Consider the following 23,861-nt stretch of genomic DNA (forward strand, 5'->3'; position numbering starts at 1 on the left):
TACCAAAGGAATAATTTTAATCAAAATTGGAACTAAACCCAAATAATTAAGGTCTGCTAAATTCGAACTAAATTTTAAATTTTAAATTTTAAATTTTAAATTTTAAATTTTAAATTTTTATATGACAATAAAAAATTATAAATAAAACCTAAAACCTAAACTCCAATATTAATATATAATTGATAAAAAGTTATTCAAAATTTATGCCTCAATATAAACTACTTCATTTTAACAAAATTTCACCTCAAACATCTAGTTAACAATTTTTTTTTTTAATTTTACTATTTATTCGAATAAATTTGTTTTTCTAGTTTTTTTTCTCCTTCGTCCCACTCAAGAATTGTAAACTTGTTACCTTATTTTCACTTATTGATGTTACTTATTTAGTATTTGGGATAACAAAAAAAATAAATCACCATCTAAATTTATGGACTTTACGATTTTTTTAGGCCTATTAATATTATTTTATCTCTTTTTTCACCTAAGTCCAGGTCCATAACACAAGCCTAATTATAGGCGTATTGGGTATATAGCCTGGGCGGCTTCTACCCGGCCCGGGTCTGTTTGTTTGGCCATGAGCCACGACAAAAAAAAAAAATTTTAATGTCCAAATTTCATTTATATCCTCACAGTAACACTTCAGTGAATTTCCGTACCTTACTCGATTTCTATGCTAATTGACTATTCTTCCTTCATAATTCTCTTGTCAAATGCCAAGTGTCCAACAGGTACTCTATCCACTCTTAGCCACCATTTTCCATGCCACCACATACATCACCTATATACGTATAATACTTGTTCGGTAGGTCGGGTACCGGACGGTTCGGGTTGATATCCTGGTTGAGGAGGGGGAGATCTCGCCTGGTCGTACGTCACCGGGTTGGGGTAGGCGACGTCCCGAGTACTTCGTATGAGGAGGGGGGTGTCACCTGCAAAGACACTCCGACGCTCTAGTCAGTGATATGTGCAGGCGAAAAAGGGGTATGTGGCATGTAACGTACCTTGGGGGAAGGGCAGGACCTTTCCCTATATATACCATGTTAGAAGTGGGCCCATCAAGGACAGGCCCACCTTCCTAGATGCCTCCTTCTCACAGCTGAAGCGTAGCTGGCAGGGACACATGTCCGGGTCGGCGACTGAGCGTCTCGCTCCTGACCGTCCGGGTCGGGTGGTGCTCGGGTCGAGCCGGCCCGCTAGTTTTGGGTCAGGCCGTAACAGTGCCCCCAACGCGTCAGCAATGATTGTGAAGGTGGTTGGTGGCGCGTTATCTCTTATTCCGTGTGTTGTCACTAGGTCGGCCGCCCGTGGAGGAGACGTGCCCCTTGCGCGCGTGACTGTTTGTTGCTGAGGTAACCATTTGTCGCATCGTTCCTCGCGCGGAGCATTAAATGCTGATAATGGGTTGGAAAACTCTGTGCGCAAAGACCATTTTGTCCCTAGGCCTTTCGCGCTTCTTGAGTGGTAGTTTTAAACAGTTTTGCATTGGTTTTCCTTTCCCACTCCCACTCTTGTTTCTCCTATCTCCCTCTTCTTCATCCCCTAACCGTTCCAAAGCCTCGTTCTAGCATCCTTGCGCATTTCTTTTTCTTCCAAGCTTTCGTAACCAATCCAGGTAAACCTCGATCCTTTCTTTTTTCTGCTTCAATGCTTTTTTATCCCTGTTGTTGGCTTTTCTGTACGTTTGTTGTTTGTGCTTGCTTTTTGTTCTTGTTGTTTGTTTGATTTTTGTGTGATAGATAACTTTTTAGTGTCAAGTAGGTGCGTTAGGGGGTTACCATTCCAGGGTAGGCTTTGCTTGGATTTAGCTTTTAGCCATGCTTGATTTTAATTGTCGGATAGGACAAATATAGTTTCTGGGCTTTTTCCGAACTCCCGACCTCATAGACTAACGGAGTGGTACCCTCACTATAGGTATGCCTCGCATCGTTTCTCGGGCTTCTCCCTCCGCCGCGAATTACGATCCCTACGCCTGGGTGACTTTCGATGTGAAAGATTCGCCAAATCAGATGGACGAGGGGGAGTTGACGGAGTTCCGGCAAGGCGAGTACTTGTGTGGAGGGACAGACGAGGAAGCCAATTATGACGTCTTCGTTCCCGCCCCCAACGAGCGGTTTTATGATTAATTTCCACTCCCCCCGGGTTGCCGACTGGATCTGGTTTTACAAGGCCATGTTCACCCAGGTGGGCATTCGCATCCCGTTTTCTGACTTCTAGATGGCGCTCCTCAACCGGATATCCGTATCGCCGTCGCAGCTGCATCCGAACAGTTGGGCTTCTATCCGCTGTTTCGAGATGGTGTGTGAATATCTCGAGCTGCCGGTGTCTGTTGACGTCTTTCTTTTCTTCTTCAACCTCACAAATCCTTCCAAAGAGGGGAAAGCGAGGAAAGGGTTCTTGTCCTTCCGATTCGCCCAGGGTCGGAGGATATCTGGTTTGTTCGAGGACTCTTATCATGGGTCCAAGGATAAATACTTCAAGGTTCGTCCCCTCAAAGGTTGCCATCCCTTCTGGTTGTCGTTGGAGGGGGAACGCCTCATCCCGACGTACTGGAGATTCGGGGCGGGGTCTAACACCTTCATTAAGGTGACCTATAAGGGAATGTCTGCCGTAAATAAGAAAATTACCGACGTGTTGTGGGCAGTTTTTGGGAAGAACCACGTGAACCCCCACCTCCTTATGGGTGAACGGGAGGTCGCCAGGAGTTATATTTGTGAGCTGCTTTGTCTTGTTTTCGCATTGTTTATCGTTTTACCTGATTATGCCGACTTTACGATTGATGTGTTTGTTTGTCTTTTACAGTGGAGATGTCTGCTTTGATAACAGGGCTCGAGGGTTTGTATAAGACCTTTTTAGAGGATAGTGATGAGGAGAAGGCTGACGAGAAGGTTGCCGGGAAGCCGGAGGACCTTTCTTCGGAGAAGAAAGATCAGTCGGTGCCTTCACCTCGTGACATCGAAATGTCTGACAAGAATCCTATCGGCGTGCATGCTTTCCCTATTCCCGAGGAAATGGCCGGCATCGGGCATTCATCCTCCTCCTGACAAGAGGGTCCCGACTTAAAGCTTGTCCCTACTCCCAAAAGGCAGAGGGCATCCTCTAGCACTGAGGGGACTCTTACTGTGATGGAGAGAAACTTCGATGCTGGGGCCTTCATTGACTCCCAACTGATCCCCGGCACAGAGGATCACTTCCTCGGTACCGAGCTGACGAGCCAGGCGAGGTGGATGTATCGTACGCTGCTCCGTGGAGCTGTAATAGCTCGGAAGGCCGAGTTCGAGTTGTCGGGGATGCAGTCACTACGAAGAAAGCTTGAATCTGCTGCCACGGCCAACAATGAATTCAAAGTTCAACCAAGCGGGAGATGACTCTGGAGAGCCAATTGAATACCGCGCAAGGTCGGGTGGTGGCTCTGGAGAAGGAACGTGACGAGGTCGTCTCGTCGGCTAAGGCTGTTCAAGCCGAGCTTGAGGAGCTGAAGAAGAAGCATAAGGGGGTCAAGGAGCAGGGAAAAAATGCGATTTTCATGACCGAGGAGGCCCTTAAGGCCCAAGTGAAGATCTTGGCTCCCGATTTTGATACGTCGGCCATCGGGGTCTTTAAAATGATCAAGGATGGCAAGGTTGTTGACATGCCTCGAAAATGAACTCTTGTACGTTGTGCTTTTTGCATGGATTTGTGACCTTGTTGTAGAACTTTTGAAACTTATTTTATGCTTTAATGGTCGCTTGGTCGGCTTCTAATTATCGCCTTTATCTGTTTGTTTAGTAGTATTTGTTTTGTTACCGTTTTTTCGGCGTGGACTTATTGCTTGTGTCCGTTTTGCCGTTATGTTGGTAACTTGGGCGAAACCGTCTTGGTCTTATTATCATGGCCATTTGTTATGGCTTCGATTTGTTCGGCTCCCGGGGTGATCAGTCCCGGGTTGCCGTATCGTTGTCCCGTTTGCCATATGTTGAAAAACATGATGATGTGGGATACATATTGGGGAATAGTAGATGGGAGAATTTAGACAAGTAAACTGCATTCCATGCTCTCGGGATTTCTTTGCCGTCGAGTTTCTCCAATTTGTAGGCGCCTTTGCCGAGCACTTCTCTGACTCTGTAGGGACCTTCCCAGTTTGCCGCCAGTTTGCCTTTTCCTGGGGTCGGTAGGCCGATATCATTGCGCCGTAGGACGAGGTCGTTTTGCTCAAATTCCCTCTTGAGCACTTTGGTGTTGTAGCGTAGGGCCATTCTTTGCTTTAATGCCACTTTTGACAGGTGGGCCTTCTCCCTGGTCTCGTCTACTAGGTCCTTCTCTACAGCTTCCTCCACTCCCTTGAGGAGTAACCGTGGGCTCCGCTCGCCGATCTCTATGGGTATCATTGCGTCTACCCCGTATGTCAGGCGGAAGGGGGTTTCTCCTGTGGCGGACTGCTCGGTTGTACGGTAGGACCAGAGGACCGAGGCGAGCTCGTCAGCCCACGCTCCTTTCTTGTTGTCTAGCCGCTTCTTGAGGCCTGACAAGATCACCTTATTTGCGGACTCGACTTGTCCATTTGTCTGGGGGTGCTCTACTGAGGAGAACTTCTGCTTGATACCCAGGCCGGCAAGGAGCTCTACAAACTTCTTATCGGTGAATTGCGTCCCGTTGTCTGAGATGACGACTTCCGGGATGCCGAACTGAGTTATCACCTGTCTCCACATGAACTTCCTACAATTGGACGAGGAGATAGTGGCTAGTGGCTCGGCCTCTATCCATTTGGTGTAATAGTCGACGGCGACTATGAGATATTTGACTTGCCCTGGGCCGACCGGGAAAGGTCCCAAGAGGTCGACTCCCCACTGTGCGAAGGGTCGGGAGGACGTCATCAGGCTCAGTTCGGTAGCTGGTGCTCTGTGGTAGTTGGCGTTCTCTTGGCATTTGGCGCATTTTTTACGAATTCTTTGGAGTCATTCATCATTGACGGCCAGTAATACCCGGCTTGGATGAGCTTTCTAGCTAGGGCTTTGCCCCCGATGTGGTGACCGCAGCACCCCTCGTGGACTTCTCTGAGCACGTAGCTCGTTTGGTCGGGGTGTAAGCACTTCAGTAAAGGTTGGCTAAGCCCCTTTTTGAACAGTTGGCCCTGTATGATCGTGTATTTGGCGGTCTCCCTTCTTAACACTTTGCCTTCCCTCTTGTCCTCGGGGAGTTTGCCGTTTTGCAAGAAGTTGGTGATGGAGTCCATCCAGGAGGGGCTTATCTTGGTCAGGTGGAGGGCGACCGCTGGTTCTCTCGTAATGCCTTGAATGAGGGAGCGGTTGCCGGTTCCAGATTTCGTGCTCGCTAACTTGGATAGGAGGTCTGCCCGTGTGTTCCTTTCCCTCAGAACGTGTTGGACCGTGACCTCCTCAAACTGTTCGCTCAATTCTTTAACCCTCTCCAAGTACTTCTGCAATAGCGAATCTCTAGCCTGGTAGCTTCCATTTACCTGTGAGGTGATGATTTGCGAGTCGCTGCATACTTCTAGCCTCGTAGCCCCGACTTCTTGGGCTAAGGTCAAGCCACCTAGGAGAGCTTCATATTCTACTTGGTTGTTCGACACTGGAAACTCGAACTGACCGACAGTTCGTAAATGACCCCGGTTGGGCTTTCTAAGATGATCCCGGCGTCCCCGGACGTCTAGTTGGAGGCTCCGTCCACATGGAGCTTCCACCGTGTGCCCGTGTCCTCGGTTGAATCTCTGGTTACTTCCACCAGGAAGTCTGCCATTGCCTGCGCCTTGATTGCATGCCGAGGCTCGTACCTTAAGTCATATTGGGACAGCTCGATGGCCCAGGTCATCATCCTTCCCGCTAGGTCGGGTTTCTGGAGCACTTGTCAAATTCCCTGGTCCGTTCTTACGACCACTTGGTGACCTTGGAAGTATTGTCATAGCCTACGGGAGGAGGTTAGGAGCGCAAGTGCCAGTTTCTCCAACTTGCTGTACCTGAGCTCTGCTCCTTGTAGCGCCTTACTCACAAAGTAAATTGGTTGTTGGGCTTTCGCCTCTTTCCGCACCAAGACCGCCGCCAGCGCTTCCTCCGTTACTGCTAGGTACAGGTAGAGCGGTTCTCCGACCACTGGTTTACCGAGCACCGGCGGAGCTGCAAGTATCTTTTTGAAATGGTTGAACGCTTCCTCGCATGCTGGGGTCCATTCAAATGCTATTCCCTTTCTCATGAGGTTGAAGAAAGGTAGGGCCTTTGCAGCCGACGCCCCGAGGAAACGAGATAGCGCGGTGAGCCTTCCCGCTAGTCTCTGGACGTCTTTGATGCAGCCCGGGCTCTTCATTTGGAGTATTGATTGGCATTTTTCAGGATTGGCTTCTACCCTCCTTTGGGTTATCATGAATCCTAGGAACTTCCCGGCCTCCATGGCAAAGGCGCACTTGAGAGGGTTGAGCCTCATGCCGTGTTGTCGGAGAGCCACGAATACGCTTTCCAGGTCACTCAGAAGGTCTTCGGGTCTGGTGGTCTTGGCCAGGATGTCGTTCACGTAGATTTCCACCGTTTTGCCAATGATGTCGCCGAATATCTTGTTCATCAACCTTTCGTATGTGGCCCCTGCGTTCTTCATGCCGAAAGGCATTACCTTGTAGCAATAGATTCCTCCTGGCGTTATGAATGCCATTTTTTCTTCGTCTGGCCGGTGCATCGGTATCTGATTGTAGCCGGAATAAGCATCCATAAAGCTCAGATACTGGTACCCCACCGCCGCGTCGACGAGTGCGTCAATGTTGGGTAGGGGGTAGCAATCCTTGGCGCATGCTTTGTTGAGATAAGAATAATCTACGCATATCCTCCACTTCCCACTATGCTTTCTTACTAAGACTACGTTCGATAGCCAGGTCGAATAGTCAAGTTCCCGGATGAATCCTGCTTCAAGTAGGCTGGCCGTCTGCTTGGCCACCTCTTCTGCTCTTTTCTGTGACATCTTCCTCCTCCTCTGGGCCACCGGTCTAGCTTCTGGCTTGACGGCCAAGTGGTGCGACATGAGTTGGGGATCTATCCCCGGCATGTCGGCCGGTGTCCAGGCAAATAGGTCACCATTGGTCTTGATCAGTTCGATTAGAGGTTCTTTTAGCTCGTGAGGGAGGTTTCTGTTCACGAAAGTGAAATTTTCCTCCGTGTCGCCGACTCGAAACTTTTCTAGGTTCCCTTATGGTTCGGGTCTCGGCTTGTCGCTGACCCTGGCATCCAAGTTGGCAAGGAACACTCCTGATACTTCTTTGGATTTCTTTCTTAACGAGAGACTGGCATTGTCGCAAGCGACTGCCGTTTCCAGGTCTCCCCTTATAGACCCTACTGATCCTTCTTCAGTTATGAACTTCATTATCAGCATCCTCGTGCTGATGACTGCCCCTAGGTTGTTGATGGTCTTCCTCCCTAGGATAATGTTGTAGGCCGTGGAGTCTCGTAGGATCACGAACTCTACCATTACCGTTCTTCTCCCTTGGCCTTGTCCCACGGAGGTTGGCAGGGAGATTATCCCGTCCGGCCTGATGAAGTGGTCGCCGAGCCCTACAACACCGTGCTGGTGAGTCTTTAAGTCGGCGTCCTTTAGACCCAAGGCGTCGAACACATTGCGGAACATGATGTTCGAGTCTGCTCCTGTATCAACAAGGATCCGCTTGACAAGGCCAGTTCCCACTCTGGCCGTAATGACCATGGGAGGGCTTTCCGTGACCTCGTCGAACCATTGGTCATCCGGGCCAAAAGAAATGGATGGAAGCTTCTTGTGGCTTCGCGCAAAGGATGTGGAAACCGCCAGGACTTTGGCGTCTTTCTTGTGTGCCGACTTGGACCTGGGTGCCACGTTTCTCGCCGTTACCACGTTCACTATGGTAAGGCTGTGGTCGTGGTCCTCTGGCTCTTGGCGTCGCTTTGCTGCCCGGGTCTTGTCTTCGCCTTCATGATCTCAGTTCCGTCTCCTCGGCTCCCTAATAAGGTGGGAGAATTCGGCTAGCTTTCCATCCCTGATCGGTTGCTCCAGTGCATCCTTTAGGTCGAAGCAATCCTGTGTCTTGTGCCCGTAGCCCTTGTGGTATTCACAGTAAAGGCTCTTGTTCCCTTCTGTTCGTTCCTTCAGAGGTCGGGGCTTCGACAAGATCCCCTTCTCGGCTATTTGTTGGTAGACTTCCATAATCGACGCAGTGAGGGGGGTGTAATTAGTGAACTTCCCGACACGAGGAAACGGCCTGGGAGTCTTACTTGGACCGCCGTCCCTGGCGTGTTCCTTTTGTCTTTCTCCGCTCCCGTGATGTCGGTCCTGGTTGTGAGAGGGTTGCCGTTTGTTGGCAGCCACGACCTGACTGACTTCTTCATTGTTAATGTACTCCCTGGCTACATTGGATCTCCTGCATTGTCCACACCGTCTTCGTGGTGAGGTGCTTTCTGAAGTCCTCGTTTAGGAGTCCGTTCGTCAGGCACAAGCTTGCGACCGAATCCGTCAGCCCGTCGATCTCCAAGCATTCGTCGTTGAACCGGTCTAGGTATTTTCTGGTCGGCTCACCAGATCTCTGGGTCACTCCAAGTAGATTGATTGGGTGTTTTGCCTTCGTGATTCTGGTTGTGAATTGGGCTAGGAAGGTGCGGTTGATGTCTGAGAACCTGGTTACCGAGCCCTGCGGGAGGTTATTGAACCACCGTATTGCAGGCCCCACTAAGGTGACCGGGAAAGTGCGGCACCTTACCTCGTCTCCCACTTCCTCCAGGTTCATTCTGGCTTCGAAAGCCGTAAGGTGCTCCTGCGGGTCTTGGGTTCCGTCGTACCTCATGTCCGTTGGCTTGTCAAAGTGTTTTGTCAGCCGGACCTCGAGGATGGAACGATGGAATGGGGTTGCGCCCATTATCGCTGGCCTCTGCGTCCTGGTCGTTCTTCCCTTATCGTTTTCTCGACGAGCGTCCTCATGGTCTCGCTCTATGGTGCGCTTGCCATGCCTGGCGTATATGAGGGGGTCATGGCGCCTCTTTGCGCGTGCTCCCTCCCTGACGTTCTCGGGCTCGGATTGTGGGCTAGCTGTTCGTCGGGAGCGGCTTCTCGAGACGGATCGGGAGTAGCTCGATTCGGGAGTTTGTTGACGAAGTTCTCGGTCGGCAAGCCGGCGTTTCAGGTCTTGCATCCTGTGGTGTAGTTCTTGCATTATTCTGGTGCTGTTGTTGCCAGTTCCCCCGAAAGGGCGTCTTTCGGGAGATCGTGTGGTTTGCCTTGGTGGGGACCTAGTGCGTTGCCGGGGAGAAGCCGCGGAGGCTTTCCCTCTGCGCTCGGTCTCGCGGCCTGCTTCTCCTGGGCCCAGTACAACATCCATTCAGGCGGTAGTCCCCACAGACGGCGCCAATGTTCAGTAGGTCGGGTACCGGACGGTTCGGGTTGATATCCTGGTTGAGGAGGGGGAGATCTCGCCTGGTCGTACGTCATGGGGTCGGGGTAGGCGACGTCCCGAGTACTTCGTATGAGGAGGGGGGTGTCACCTGCAAAGACACTCCGACGCTCTAGTCAGTGATATGTGCAGGCGAAAAAGGGGTATGTGGCATGTAACGTACCTTGGGGGAAGGGCAGGACCTTCCCTATATATACCATGTCAGAGGTGGGCCCATCAAGGACAAGCCCATCTTCCTAGATGCCTCCTTCTCACAGCTGAAGCGTAGCTAGCAGGGACACGTGTCCGGGTTGGCGACTAAGCGTCTCGCTCCTGACCGTCTGGGTCGAGTGGTGCTCGGGTCGGGCCGGCCCGCTAGTTTTGGGCCAGGCCGTAACAATACTAAATCATGTATATCAATTAACATAGTCCTCACATAATAATATATACGTACAATGTTTTTTCTTGTCAAGATTGTTGCAGAATTGAAGAACTGAAGAGAAACCAGTGATGGTTCCAAGAGTGAAGCTGAGAGAATTAGAAAGAATAGAGTGATACTGCATGGAACTCTTTATATTTAGTGATTGTACATTGGTGAATGTTGTCCTTAGAGATTGTGATACACTGTTACTATTTATAATAGCTAGACTAAACAAAATAACTACCTAGAGTTAATAATAAAAATTTGTTATAAGCAGAGTAGTTATAACAAAATTCAATACTTGTTATTTTGATTTCTTGGAGTCCAAGCTATCATTATCCTTCACATCTAACTCCCTTCAAACTAAGAGAGGACCTTAGATCCACTCAAAGTTTGTCACAAAACTTCTGGAACCAATTGATAGAGTGCCTTGGTGAATATGTCTGCTAATTGATCTTGTGCTGGGATGTTATTTACATAAGGCTTTCAAGTAGTGACTTATTCTCCCATAAAATGGAGATATAATTCAAAGTATTTTGACTTGTTATGCAGTATTGGATTGGTTTCCAATAAGCAAACACTTTGATTGTCACAATATATGGTGGGAGAGATGGAAAGTAGAATGTGTAACTCATCTAAAAGATTTTGGACCCATATCAATTCTGCTTGAGCTGCTGTTAATGCTCGAAAATTGACCTCTATGCTAGACCTACTCACAACATGTTTTTTGTTTTTCCATGATATCAAATTGGTTCCCAAATACACACAGTATCATATTACAAATTTTCTATCATCATAATCTATTCCCCAATCTGCATTTGCAAAGAAAAGTATAAAATCAGTACATTTAGTAAAAACATTAGTCCTTGATTCCTCGTACCTTTGATACATCGAAGCATTCTCTTCATGGAAAGATAGTGATTGAGAGCTGAATTATGCATATACTGGCAGGCCGCCTACTAATAGGATAAGTGAGGTCTGGTCTTGTGAGTATTAAGTATTCGAGAGCTCCTACTATGGACCTGTATAACTTAGGATCTTCCAAGTTTTCAAAGTCATTCATGCTTAATTTAGAGGAAAAAACCACTGGTGTTAGGACTGGATTAGCCATTAACATATTAGTTCTAGTTAAAAGATTAATTATATACTTGTTTTGTGTGAGAATAAGGTTATGTTGTCTAAGAAAAATAGCTTCCAGACCCAAAAAGTAGTTAAATTGACCAAGGTCTTTAAGAGAGAATATACAATTAAGTTTGCTAATTAAATATTGTAATTCATCTTTATTATTCCCTGTTAGGAGAATATCATCCATGTAAGAACATAAGAGAGTAATAGAGTTAGGAGTGTGTCTTACAAATAGAGGGGTCTATTTTGGTGCTGGTGAAGCCAAATGTCATTAAAGTGGCAAAGAGGGTGTAAAATCAAGCTCTTGGTGCTTGTTTGAGTCCATATATCACTTTCTTGAGTCTATACACCAAGTGAGAATGCATTAGTGAAGTCATGAGGCTGTTCCATAAACACTTTTTCATGTAGTTCTCCAATTAAAAGTGCATTGTCAAAATCAAATTGGCACATTTACCAACCATTTAACAATACTAGGGGAATAAGAATTTGAATTGTTTGTGGCTTCACCACACGGGAGAAGGTTTGATCAAAATCAACTCCTTCCCTTTGGTAAAAACCTTTGGCTACAAGCCTAGCCTTATATTGAACTATGTGCCCTTCTTGGTTTTTCTTGAGAGCAAAAACCCATTTACTACCATTGATAATAACATTGGGAGGAGGTGCTACTAGTTCCAAAGTCTTACATCTTGAAAGAGTATTATATTTTGTCTCCATTGTCTTTCTCCAATGTGGATGTTTGAGATTTTGATGTGCTATTTTAGGAAGATTAAGAAAATGTTGGATCTTTATTTGAGGTTGTTAGTTGTGTCAAGTGAGCTGAGGGTTTGTGTTGTCCAGATTTGGACCTTCTTGTCATAGAATGAGAGTTAAATTTTTGGGTTGGTGGTGGTGGTGGTGAGGCTGCAGTGACTTGAGGTAGCTTAATTTCAATGCTTGAGATTGGTATTTGGCCAAGACGAAAAGAACAAGGATGCTGAGTTGTTGGAGTTGCTGATATTGTAATGGTTGAAGTATTAGAAGGTAAGTTTAAGATATGTGGTAATGATTGAGAAGTAGTTTGTTGTGGTAAAATCTGTTTTTATGAGTTTAGAGTAGGGACAACTACGAATTGATGAGTAGAATAAGTTTCTTTAGAAGAATCAAAAAATTGATTAGTGTGAGCTTTAGAAAATATTGTAGAGTAAGGAATTTTGAGTTCATCAAATACTACATTCATAGATATATGAAGCTTACCATATGGAGACAAATATTTGTAGCCTTTATAGTTAAAATCATAACTCAAAAATAGACAAGGATGTGACTTATAATCAAACTTGCTCTTATTATATAATCTTAGTAGAGGATAACAAGTGCATCCAAATTCTTTCAAAAAATTATAATTAAGTTGTTGATGAAACATTTTTTTCATATGGAGTTTGATTTTGCAAAGTTAGTGTTGGTGATCTAATTATACAATAAGCGCAATCTGAGAAATTTATTAGCCCATTATCTTATTTAAATTTGAGTTAAGGGGGTTTAAACTGTTTGATTCGGATTAAAAATTTGACGTTCTCAATTTGGAGACTCGCAGATAAGATTAGATTTGAACTCAGCAAAATTATCTGTTGTATGAAAGTCCAATTATTTTTCGAAAAATATGTATCAGTATCATAATTAACTGTACACACTCATTACAAGAAACACCGTTAAAATCGACGGCCAAATCGATGGTTTTGCCATCAATAATATTAAAAATTGACAGCAAAATCAATGGCATAAGTTGTCGCTTTTTACCATGTCAATTTTTTAAAATTCTAATAAAATTGACGGCTTGCTGGGCCGTCGATAAGTTTTCAATAAAATCGACACCATTTTTGTCGATAATATGAGTTTAAGATTTTTACATATTCAATAAAATCGACAAAGTTGTTGTCGATAATATTATTTAAAATTGACATGTCTGTCGATATTTGATACATTAAAATTGACAAATTAGTCGTCGATTTAATTATTAAGATACCAACAAACATGTCGTCGATTTTTTATTTTCTTTTGTCTTTTTAAATTTAAAAAGCGATAAGAGTGTCGTCGATTTTAATAGCCATATTTTTTTATTTTTTTTTCATTTGAAATATAGTAGATATTTAATACAAATAAACTTTTAAATATAAAAATAAAATTTATACTAAATATTAGATAATGAGGCAACTAAACTTTTAGATATAAAAATAAAATTTATACTAAATATTAGACAATGAATTTACAAATTTATCAAAATAATAAATAATCTTTTAACATAAATATTCAAGACAACATAAATAACTAAACTCAGACTTATATTCTTCTAAATTGTAATCCACTAATAATACAAAATATTCAAAGCAAAGTAAATAACCCTACTCGTATTCGTCTAAATAGTTTTCATTTGAGTCATCGAGATCAATAGAAATATCCTCCGTCTGAGAATCCTGGTGGCTGCAGGATAAGTAGGAGATATGTGTGATGATTGATCATTGCTATACACAGCAATATGTGACTTCAAATCTTCACTATTTTCCAATTGTCACTTCTAGGATCCAGGATTTCTCTCTCCTCAGCTAAATTTAAACCTCAAATTTAGTGAACTTCCTTCTGCTTTACCTCGCCCTCAGCCAAGTTAGGTGTTTCTAATGTAGTTTCATGTTCTTTACTAGTTTCGTTTGATTTTCCACAGCTTAATAGTCTTCCCAATTGCAAGAATCAAATCAAATTATTTTTGCTGTTATTCCTACATGAATATTCAAATACAATCATGTCAAACTTGATGAATTGATGGTATATTCCACCCAGCCAAAAATAACAAGAACAATCGTTAGCATGTATGCACTACCCGTGGAAATACTTGATAAAATGCTAATATAAGGGAATTTTGCATTGAGATTAAGTCATTAAACAAATAAAAATGTTATCTATGCCTAGCTCTAACTTTTAATCTATATTGTAATTAAGAGAAGCATTTAATCTACTCCACTGCCATTAAACTAAGTACACAAAAGTGATATCATTATAGTAATTATATATAAAACTATGTCGTAGCTTTTTCAAAACCAGATTCCTCTCTTACATTTATGGGTTACAATTTACAAATAATCCATCAAGTAACACTAATATGTTATCTTGAAAGTGCATGCAATGTGAATCAATTAGATATATAGCACAAACCCGATTATCCAGACTTGTATATAATTAAGACTTGAAGACTACTGTATCCATACTTGTTTAAGATTCAGACATGCCCACTGCACTGTAATAAAGGTCATTTATCCATATTCATAAGGTCCTTGAGTAGGGGTGACAATATGTACCCTACCCGCGGGTATCCAACCCGACCCCATCCGATCGGGTAGGGTTGTCAACCCGATCCGCAACGGGTAGGGTAGGGTGCGGGTAGGGTTTTCGTGCGGGTCGGGTAGGGTGCGGGTTGAGCCTCAACCTACCCGACCAACCCGCACTTTATATATGTATATGTTATATACTTATAAAAAAATATATTTTAAGTGGATGTTGAACTAAAGACTTCTCACTAAATACAAAAGATCCTTAGTCATTAAAAGAAGATCATTAATTAATAATTTAATAAACTTTTTTTTACATAAAAGTCAGTTCTATTTTAAATTATCATCAAGTTATATAATAACGTTGCTTTTTTTTTTTGTAACCCGCGGGTAGGGTCGGGTACCCGTGGGTTAAGAGCGGGTAGGGTTAGGGTTGAGATATTCTCAACCCGCGGGTAGGGTAGGGTTGAGTTTATATAAAAATCTCAACCCGCGGGTAGGGTTAGGGTTGACTCCAAACCCTACCCTACCCTACCCATTGCCACCCAAGGACCTTGAGATTGTGCAAAGAAACACCAGCATTCCTTGAACTACAACATTAGGTATTGAAAATCACAGAAACTGCACATAACCAAACTCACCACAAAAAGATCTCCAGCTAAAGGCTTTAATTTCTTGAATTTCTATAATCCTCTAAAGTTTAACACGCACGCTCAATATCTCCTGCATTGCGAAATTCGGTGGTCTTGCGTCCCTTGCGCTTCGGAGTCTCCAATGCAGCAAATAGGTTGTCAGCATATTGCTCAAAAGAATCTACCTCATCTACCTCTGGGTCTAAGTCTTCATCGCTGACTTCGAGTTTGAACACCATTCGTGCAAGTCTGTGGAGCAGGCAGTGGTTCAATATAGGGCGGTTGAACGGGGCGTAAAGATGAGGTTGCGGGGGTACCAGCACCACTGGAGGGGGAATTAGACAATCCACTTTATGCACGGGTGAAGTTACAGCAGATCCTGTTTTAAGTTGCTCACATGCTGAGTTTAACTTTGATTTCTTCGTGTAACGACCTATTTTCGGCATCTTAATAAACTGGGTACCAGCAAAGGTATTACTAATATTATTATCAAAATGTAAAAAAAAAAAACAGAAATTCAGCAGCATTAAATATCAGCAAATAATTTGAAATGTTAAGAAAAAATATCTCAACTTATATTTGAAAAAAGAAATAGCAAAAGGCTTAAAATGTTTTGCATGGAGCAACATGCCTTTTCAATAGCTTAGTCAATTATATTTTTCTAAACAGACAGCCTCAATATAAAATAATAATAAATTAGTATTCAAATAAAATAAAATAAAATCCCTCTTTGGTGAGCTTCTCAATTTTCAAATATATAAAACATATAGAACTTGAAGAATTCCGATAAGGAACTATATATGCATGAACATTCGAATGTACGTCTAAAGGCAAGAGTTACGACTTTGTTGCATAAACACTATAGAGACATTATCAAAATTCAAATCAAAACCAAAGACATGATTAAAAATAAAAGTATATGCAAGTTAATAAATCTAAACTTTGAGTTTTCTACCCAAGTATTAATTATCTTTTAAAAGGAAGAAAAAGAGGAAAACGTCGACCCGAGCCGGCAACTCTAGAAAATTACAAACCAACTCAAATGTCCAAATAGTCGCCCAACTATTTGGATGCAGATGGGACGGCGCGGTCAAAATCCAATTCAGGAGATCCATCTGAAAATTAGAGAAGGGCAGCCAAACCCACAACTTGGTAAACAAAGGCTCATGCACACAAATTCAGTCCAGGACACGCGGGGAGTGCAGATTGAGATAGCAAACCCTCTCATTCTCATCAGCGAGCACCAATTCATACCACCCCGCCGCCTCACAGTCTAAAATGGCCCCTGCATTACGGAGTCTTTGAAGGTCCTCCTCATCCAACCGGGAGGGCGTGCCGAAAACATCAGACGTCACTCAATGATAACGATTGGGCACCCCCCGCCGGGAAGACAGGACCCAGGTTCCTCTGAATTTCCCTCTACCGCACCATACCTATATCCAAGTTAGGATTGTTCCACTGTCAGCCCACTACCCAAAAAATGCAAAACGCACAGAGGATCCCTAAACCACACTAAACCAAAACATCCTATCGAAAAAATCCTCTAAACCACACTAAAACGCAGTATTCCAGATGTACATTTTTTCTTCGATAAAACTCAAAGTATACAAAATAACAACAAATAGCAGATCAAAACTCCAATGTAAGGTAAGATAACAAAGTATACCAACCTGGCTAGCAAAGGAAGCAGAGGGAAAAGAAATGCCAATAAATGCACAGAATAGCACCACCACCGGATGCTCAAAGCAACACCAAAGAAATTCTGTAGAGAAGGCCTTGTGTCTGGAAGAAATAAAATAGAAGGATAAGAGGCAGCTGCAAATGAAACCCACCAACGTTTTCAAAAAAGAAATACGAAAGGATAGGGCACAGAGAGGGAAATGCACAACAAAAACCTCTCTCCTCCCACTAAGCGTCATTATGACGCCTAGGGGAACATAACGGACGAAGCACCCCTAGGGAGAAATTCAACGGACCAACGATCGAAGGCTCATCACACCTTAACACACAAAAACACATGGACCAGGCACACGGTTCCCCGAAGAGGACTCCCTTCGCGCACTCACGAACACCCCGCCTCACGATTTGCATAACCAGGCACTCCCAAGCAGCAAGACCGGGCCCACCTGCTCTCTCGCTCCGGGGTAATTGTTATGGACCCGGTTCCCAAGTCCCCTTCCCCCAAGTCATCTCGACCTGGATACCCGGGCCCAGGCCATTGTCATGGCCCAACTCGGCCTGTGAAGCATAACAGTCCAAACCAGTATTCGAAATTTGAATACTCCTCTTACAAACACAAACTATATAAAGGGAGCTAGGGGTGTTCAGATCCAAATCGGTCCAAAAAAACCGCAAAACCGGACCGATTCAAACCGAAAACCAAATTAAACCGCTCTATTTTGGATATTTTTTGGATTTTAGATCGGTTTTATTGCGGTTCGGTTCGGTTTGCGGTTCTACTCTACATAACCGACCCGAACCGAACCGAACCGCATATATTACAAATAATAATAATAATAATAATAATACCCTTACCTAATACCTACCGTAGCACTAGCACACTAGTGCAGTAGCGCCGATTCCCAAATTTTTGAAACCCTAAACTAAATAAAGAAAGTAAGAAACCCTTTCTGCTCAGTGCTTTCTCTCGCTCCTTAGTCCTTAGTCTTCGTTCTTCATCCTTACACAACATCACTCACTCTCACTATCACAGATTCACAGTATTACTCACTCTCAGTCACTCCCACTGACACACGCCGACGCCGTCCGCCGCTCTTCTTCTGAGTAATGCCCTTCGCCGCCTCCTCTTCTCAGTGACGCCGCTGGCGGCTCCTCTCCGCGGTGACGCCGCTGCCGCTTTCTCCCCTCGGTGGCGCCGCTGCTGCTCTTCTTCAAGGTATATTTTAACTTAGTTTTGTTTATTTTGTTTTGTTCTGTTGTTTTAAGATTTTGTTTAAATTTAATTTTTACTTGTTAATCTGTGTTAAACTATGTTAAACTGTTCATTGTTGAAGGTAGATTTTTACTTGCTTTTGTTTATTTTATTTTATTCTGTTATTTTAAGATTTTGTTTAATTTTAAATTTTACTTGTTAATCTGTGTTAAACTGTTCAAGCCTCAAGGTATATTTTTACTTGGTTTTGTTTATTTTGTTTTGTTCTGTTGTTTTAAGATTTTGTTTAATTTTATTTTTTACTTGTTAATTAGTGTTAAACTGCTCATTGTTGAAGGTAGATTTTTACTTGCTTTTGTTTATTTTGTTTTGTTCTGTTGTTTTAAGATTTTGTTTAATTTTAATTTTTACTTGTTAATCTGTGTTAAACTGTGTTAAACTGTTCAAGGTATATTTTTACTTGCTTTAATTTTTACTTGTTAAACTGTGCTTTAATTTTTATTTGTTAAACTTTGTATTAAATTAAGTATTTTGTTATTGTTGATTGAAATTGAATTCTATTTTTTTTATCTTCTGCAGATTTTATATTTGTTCCAGTGATTTTAGCTTTCAATTCGAAGGTCAACAATGTCAGCTTTATATCCTGAGGTAATTTTTTATTGTATAATGTGTATGTTGGTAACAACTCAATATGTTAATTAATTGAGGAAAATATTAAAATAACATAAATTGATTAATTATCTTTGTTATCACAGGATGTTCAAAGTAGCGAGCCAGGATTTACCAGTGCTACTCCATCCACTTTTGAATCATTCAGATCTTCAGGACAGTCAGAGTCAATGCCGCCTCCACAGCAGCAATCGCAGCCACAAACTCAGACGCAGACGCAGCCACCATCGCTGCCGCCACTGTCGCCGCACAGTGATCAGAACAATGAAGGAACTAGATCTAAGAGGAGGAGAGGCAAAGCAAATGTTGCTAATGAGTCACCTAATCCTGGCCAGTCTGAGGAACAAGGTACAGGTAACACTAAAAAACCTGTTAGACCTAGATCTTGGACTTGGGAGCATTTTAAAAAAGATGATAGTGGTCCCAAACCTAGGGCTATATATAAGTGGTGTGGAGCATCTTATGCGGCTGATTGACATAAAAATGGTACTAGCAATCTTAAAAGTCACTTGTTGAGTCAGTGTAAAAAATTTCCAAAAGATTCACTTGATCCCACACAAAAAGCACTTGTTATGCAGCAACTTAAAAAAGAAGAAGGAAATGGGCTGGGTAATTGTTTGACTGCTGTATCATTTGATCCTGATTTATGAGTGGAGGGATTTCGTTATTTCATGAGTGTTTTACAGCCAAAACTCCATATTTCGGGCAGAATTTCAGTTGCTAGGGATTGTTGGAACTTGTTCATGAATGAAAAACATAAGTTGAAGAGTGTCTTTATAAACTCAAATCAAAGTGTGTGTTTGACCACTGATTGTTGGACTTCTGTACAAAATCTAAACTATCTTTGCCTCACTGCACATTTTATTGATCAAGATTGGAAGTTGCAAAAGAGAATTCTTAACTTTTGTCTCATCAAGAATCATAAAGGTCAAACAATTGGTAGGAAGATAGAAAAATATCTTTTGAATTGGGGAATAAGTAGAGTCTTTAGCATCACAGTTGATAATGCTAGTTCAAATGATGTTGCCATTTGTTACTTGAAAGGTAGAATGGAAGATTGGAATTCACATCCTTTAAAAGGTGAACATTTGCATGTTAGGTGTTGTGCTCATATCTTGAACTTGGTGGTGAATGATGGTTTGAAAGATATGCATTCTTCAATTAGTAAAATTAGAAATGCTGTTAGATATGTCCGTGCTTCTCCTAGTCGTATGGATAGGTTTAAAAGTTGCATTAAAGAGGCTAGGATCCAAGATTGCTCTTGTGTGCAATTAGATGTCCCCGCTAGGTGGAATTCCACTTACATAATGCTTGATAGTGCTTTAAAATTCCAAAAGGCCTTCAAGAGATTGAGTGAGAGGGATGCTGAGTTTGTAATGATGCAAGGGGGCATTCCAAAGAATGAAGATTGGGATAATGCAAGATGTTTTGTGAGGTTTTTGAAGATTTTTTTTCGATGTAACCAAAAAAGTCTCGGGTTCTACATTTGTGACTTCTTCATATTTTCATCACTTTTGTTCAATTCTTAGTTCTTTGAAGACTTGGGCTGATAGTAATGACATATTACTTAAGGGTATGGCTACAAAAATGAAGGCTAAGCATGATAAATATTGGGGTAACTTGAGGAATATGAATATGATGATTTTTGTTGCTGTGGTACTTGACCCTAGATACAAGATTAAGTTTGTTGAGTGGAGTTTTCAAAGGTTATTTGAGAAGGAGGATGCTGATTTATTATGTGGTAAGGTAAAGGAAGTATTCAATGACTTGTTTAACAGCTATAGGGTTGCTCTCAATAGTGATCAAGCACACCAATCTGCACAACATAGCCAAGATGTGGATATGGATGATAGTGCCTTTGATGATGTTCGCTTTGCGGCAGCATTTGAAAATGATGTACAAGCAAGTGAGAGTGTCAACACAAATGAAGTGGATTTATATCTCATGGAGTCCTTGGAGAAACCAGTTGATCCAAGTAGTTTTGATATTTTAACTTGGTGGAAAGTGAGCTCTAACAATTACAAATATCCTGTTTTAAGTCAAATTGCGAGGGATATTCTAGCTATGCCGGTGTCAATAGTTGCTTCTGAATCCACCTTTAGCACTGGAGGTAGAGTGCTTAATCAATATAGGAGCTCTCTTACACCAAAAACTGTTGAAGCTTTGATTTGTGCACAAAATTGGTTTCGAGCCAATTTATTGCCAATTGACCTTGAGGAGTCTTTTGAAGAATTTGAAAAACTTGAGAAAGGTAATGTTCTTTAGTATTATGTTTTATTTTATCTTTACATAGTGATTAACTTTACTATTTGATAATATGTTTAACCTACTAATATTTATTTTATTACATTTTATTGTAGAACTTGAGCCAATTCCTCAACTAATAGATGAAGAAGACTCTGGTGATGAATCTGATTAGTGATCAATGCTTCAGCTTTCAGTTTGGAGTTTTTTATGTTATGTTTTATTAAGACTTTGCTATGTTATTTGATTTTGTGTTGTTGAGACTTGTTTAGTTGTTTTGATGCTGAAGAATTATTATTTTATCAAGACTTGTTGAATATGTTGGATTGTTGGACAATTAGACATGTTGGTTTATAATGTATTATGGAATTTTTGTTTTATTATTATGTTGGATTGTGTTTTATTATTATGATGGATTGTTGGACAGGTTATATAACTTTATAAATTAAGTTATTATTTTGTATTTAAAAAACCGCGGATCCAAACCGCTTGTAATCGGATCGGATTTCCAAAAAAAATTCATCCAATCCAAACCGCACCGCACATAAGTTAAGCGTTCAGATCGGATGACTTTTTCCTTCAAAACCGAACCAAACCGCACCGCGAACACCCCTAAAGGGAGCTAAAGGCTTCCTCAAGTACGCTGCTCATTCTACTCACATACAACTCGTAGATTCCTTCTGATTTATGCGTCAAAATGTCTTTGCAGGTATCACCCCCTACCGCTCCAATCAGATGATCCGACAACTGCCTCGACTCGCAAGTTTTCGATCCATAGCACTACCTGAAACTTCTAGTACATCTATTAACATAAAAATATTTTAAAATTTGGTAAGCTTAATTATCAATATAATGTGATATAATTCAACAATTAATTAAATGAATAAAGTTCTCTGTGTATTGCTGTATATATGCACACACAACTCATTTACAAACAATATATGTTTTTGGATTTTAACCCCCTACTTTTTGCCTTTTTATTACGAAAAGTTTTCAACCTTTTAAACTCAAATTACTAAGAAGTTACTAAACAATAAAAAATTTAAAAAAGAATAAACAAAAAAAAAATCAAAAGTATATATCAACATCAAAAGAAAAATTTGCTTTGAGAGAAAAAACAACAGTTATTATAATAGAAACTCACATGCAACTTATTTAGTTGTAAAATTACAAATTAAAAATTATTAAATAATAATTTAATTAAATATATTATATTATTTAATAATTTTTAATTATCAATTTCAGTACACGTCAATTTTCACGATGTCACAATTTATTATCTTTTGCATAACATGTATTTCTATCTCTATCAAATATTCAAACCTCGTCCCCCCCCCCCCCCCCCCTGTTATGTCCTTGATTTTGATTACATAAAACTCAGAGTATATATATTTCTATCTCCATCAAATATTCAAACCTCTTCCCCCCTTTTATGTCCTTGATTTTGATTACATAAAACTGAGAGTGAAACCTCTTAGAAGTACAAATTAAAAAAAAAAAAAAACGTTTGATAAAACTCAAATATATTTTTCAATCTCTTGCAACCGTCTCATTCCCTCTCTGTACTCTGTCTCTAACCACCAATGGCATCATCAACTCTCTCTCAAACCCTCCTCCCCATTTCCTCCACCACCACCTCAAACCCTCCATCCAACGCCACCGCCCAGGTGGCCCTCCGAGGAATCCTCGCAAACTCCTCCGACTCCGTCCGCCACGCCCTCAGCCGCCGTCGCCCCTGGTCCGAGCTCCTTGACCGCTCCTCGTTCTCGACGCCGCAGTCCTTCTCCGATGGTACCCTTCGTCTCCGCAAGAACCTCCCATACTTCCGCATCAACTATTACGCCGTCGTTTCCCTCACCGTCGCCGTATGTCTCCTCTCCAACCCTTCCTCCCTCGTAATCCTCCTTCTCCTCCTCTCCGCATGGCTCTCTCTCTACCTCCTCCGTCCCTCCGACATACCTTTGGTCCTTCTTGGACGCACCTTCTCCGACTTCGAGACGCTCTCAGTCCTAACCGTTTTAACCGTCTTCGTTGTGTTCCTCACTTCCGTTGGAACCGTTGTCTTCTCCGCCATGCTCGTTGGGGTCTCCGTCGTCGTCGCACATGCAGCGCTTAGGGTTCCGGAGGATCTGTTTCTTGAGCAGAAAGAGGGCTCCCAATCTCATTCAGTTGGTTTGTTTTCGTTCCTCCGCGGTGCCGCTATCAATGCTGCAGTGTCTGCCGCTGCGGCGCCCAACACAGTTGCTGCTCGTGGTTGACGGTTCTCTCTTCCAATTCATTTGAAGAACTTTAAAGGAGGTGACTATACATATATCGTCTTTATATGAACACATCAGCCACTATAAAGAATAAAACAAAGGAGGATTGTTTGATGCGTAGAAGAATATGGGATCTATTCTTTTACTTTTGAGTTTTATATCTAAAATTTAAAAGACACTTATAGCACACACCTAAAATAAAATTTCAGAATGTTAATATATTATTTTAAATCTTTATTTCATGGACGAAAATGTATTATTCTCATCTATTTTTGTGGTTATGATACTGGTGAACCAGGTAAAGAGCAAGGTCTAGCTTTCAGAATAAAATATTAAAATTATAAAAAGAAAAAATAAACTAAAAAATCTTATTTAATTTAATATCTATAAATATATATATATATATATATATATATATATATATATATATAATATTTATAATTATATATTAATTATATCCAAAATTTTATAATTATTCTAACGCTAACTAATAAAGAATAAATAAAGTAATTTTCATTTTGTTAATTTTTTTTATTGTATCTCAATCATTGTTATCTTTTTCTAGCTACTCAAATAGATATAAATTCATTTATTAATTAAGTTAATAGCAGACAATATGTAATTATGTATACAATATCTCTTGTTTCTCCTTTATTTTTCTTTTGAAATACAAATCAGCAAAGCTAGAAACAAGTTAGTAAATTTTTAATATTGTTTATAAAATTTGATTGTAAACATAGATCACATTTATATTTTTTTAGATATGTAAGACTTCTCTACATTCTTATATATACTATAACACAGGTGAAAAATAGCAGCAAAATCTTAGCGTTCATTTCTAAAACCGTCGCAAATTAATAAGAATGCAATGGTTTAGATCAGCACTTATGAATGTGCATCAAAATTTGATAGTTTAATGACAGTTTTGTGAAGAACTGTTGCTAAGTCAAACGCTTTATAACATA

General features: G+C 41.6%; 1 protein-coding gene and 1 pseudogene across 1 annotated transcript in view; both read left to right on the forward strand.

Annotated features, from left to right (window-relative positions):
- Nucleotides 1-21,024, forward strand: part of LOC148568926 (zinc finger BED domain-containing protein DAYSLEEPER-like) — a 39,612-nt gene extending 18,588 nt beyond the window's left edge. The window contains exons 3-5 of the mRNA XM_088485499.1: nt 18,305-18,373; nt 18,481-20,645; nt 20,755-21,024. Coding sequence (XP_088341625.1) covers nt 19,970-20,645; nt 20,755-20,813 — 735 coding nt within the window. The 5' untranslated portion in view covers nt 18,305-18,373; nt 18,481-19,969 and the 3' untranslated portion in view covers nt 20,814-21,024. The remainder of the gene's footprint in view (nt 1-18,304; nt 18,374-18,480; nt 20,646-20,754) is intronic.
- Nucleotides 21,025-22,148: 1,124 nt separating this feature from the next.
- On the forward strand, nt 22,149-23,161 carry LOC107636902 (PRA1 family protein B3 pseudogene; annotated as a pseudogene).
- The last annotated feature ends 700 nt before the right edge of the window (nt 23,162-23,861 follow it).

The sequence above is a fragment of the Arachis ipaensis genome, chromosome B4 (genome assembly GCF_059453495.1).
Source record: "Arachis ipaensis isolate K30076 ecotype BB chromosome B4, ASM5945349v1, whole genome shotgun sequence".
NCBI classification, from domain to species: domain Eukaryota; kingdom Viridiplantae; phylum Streptophyta; class Magnoliopsida; order Fabales; family Fabaceae; genus Arachis; species Arachis ipaensis.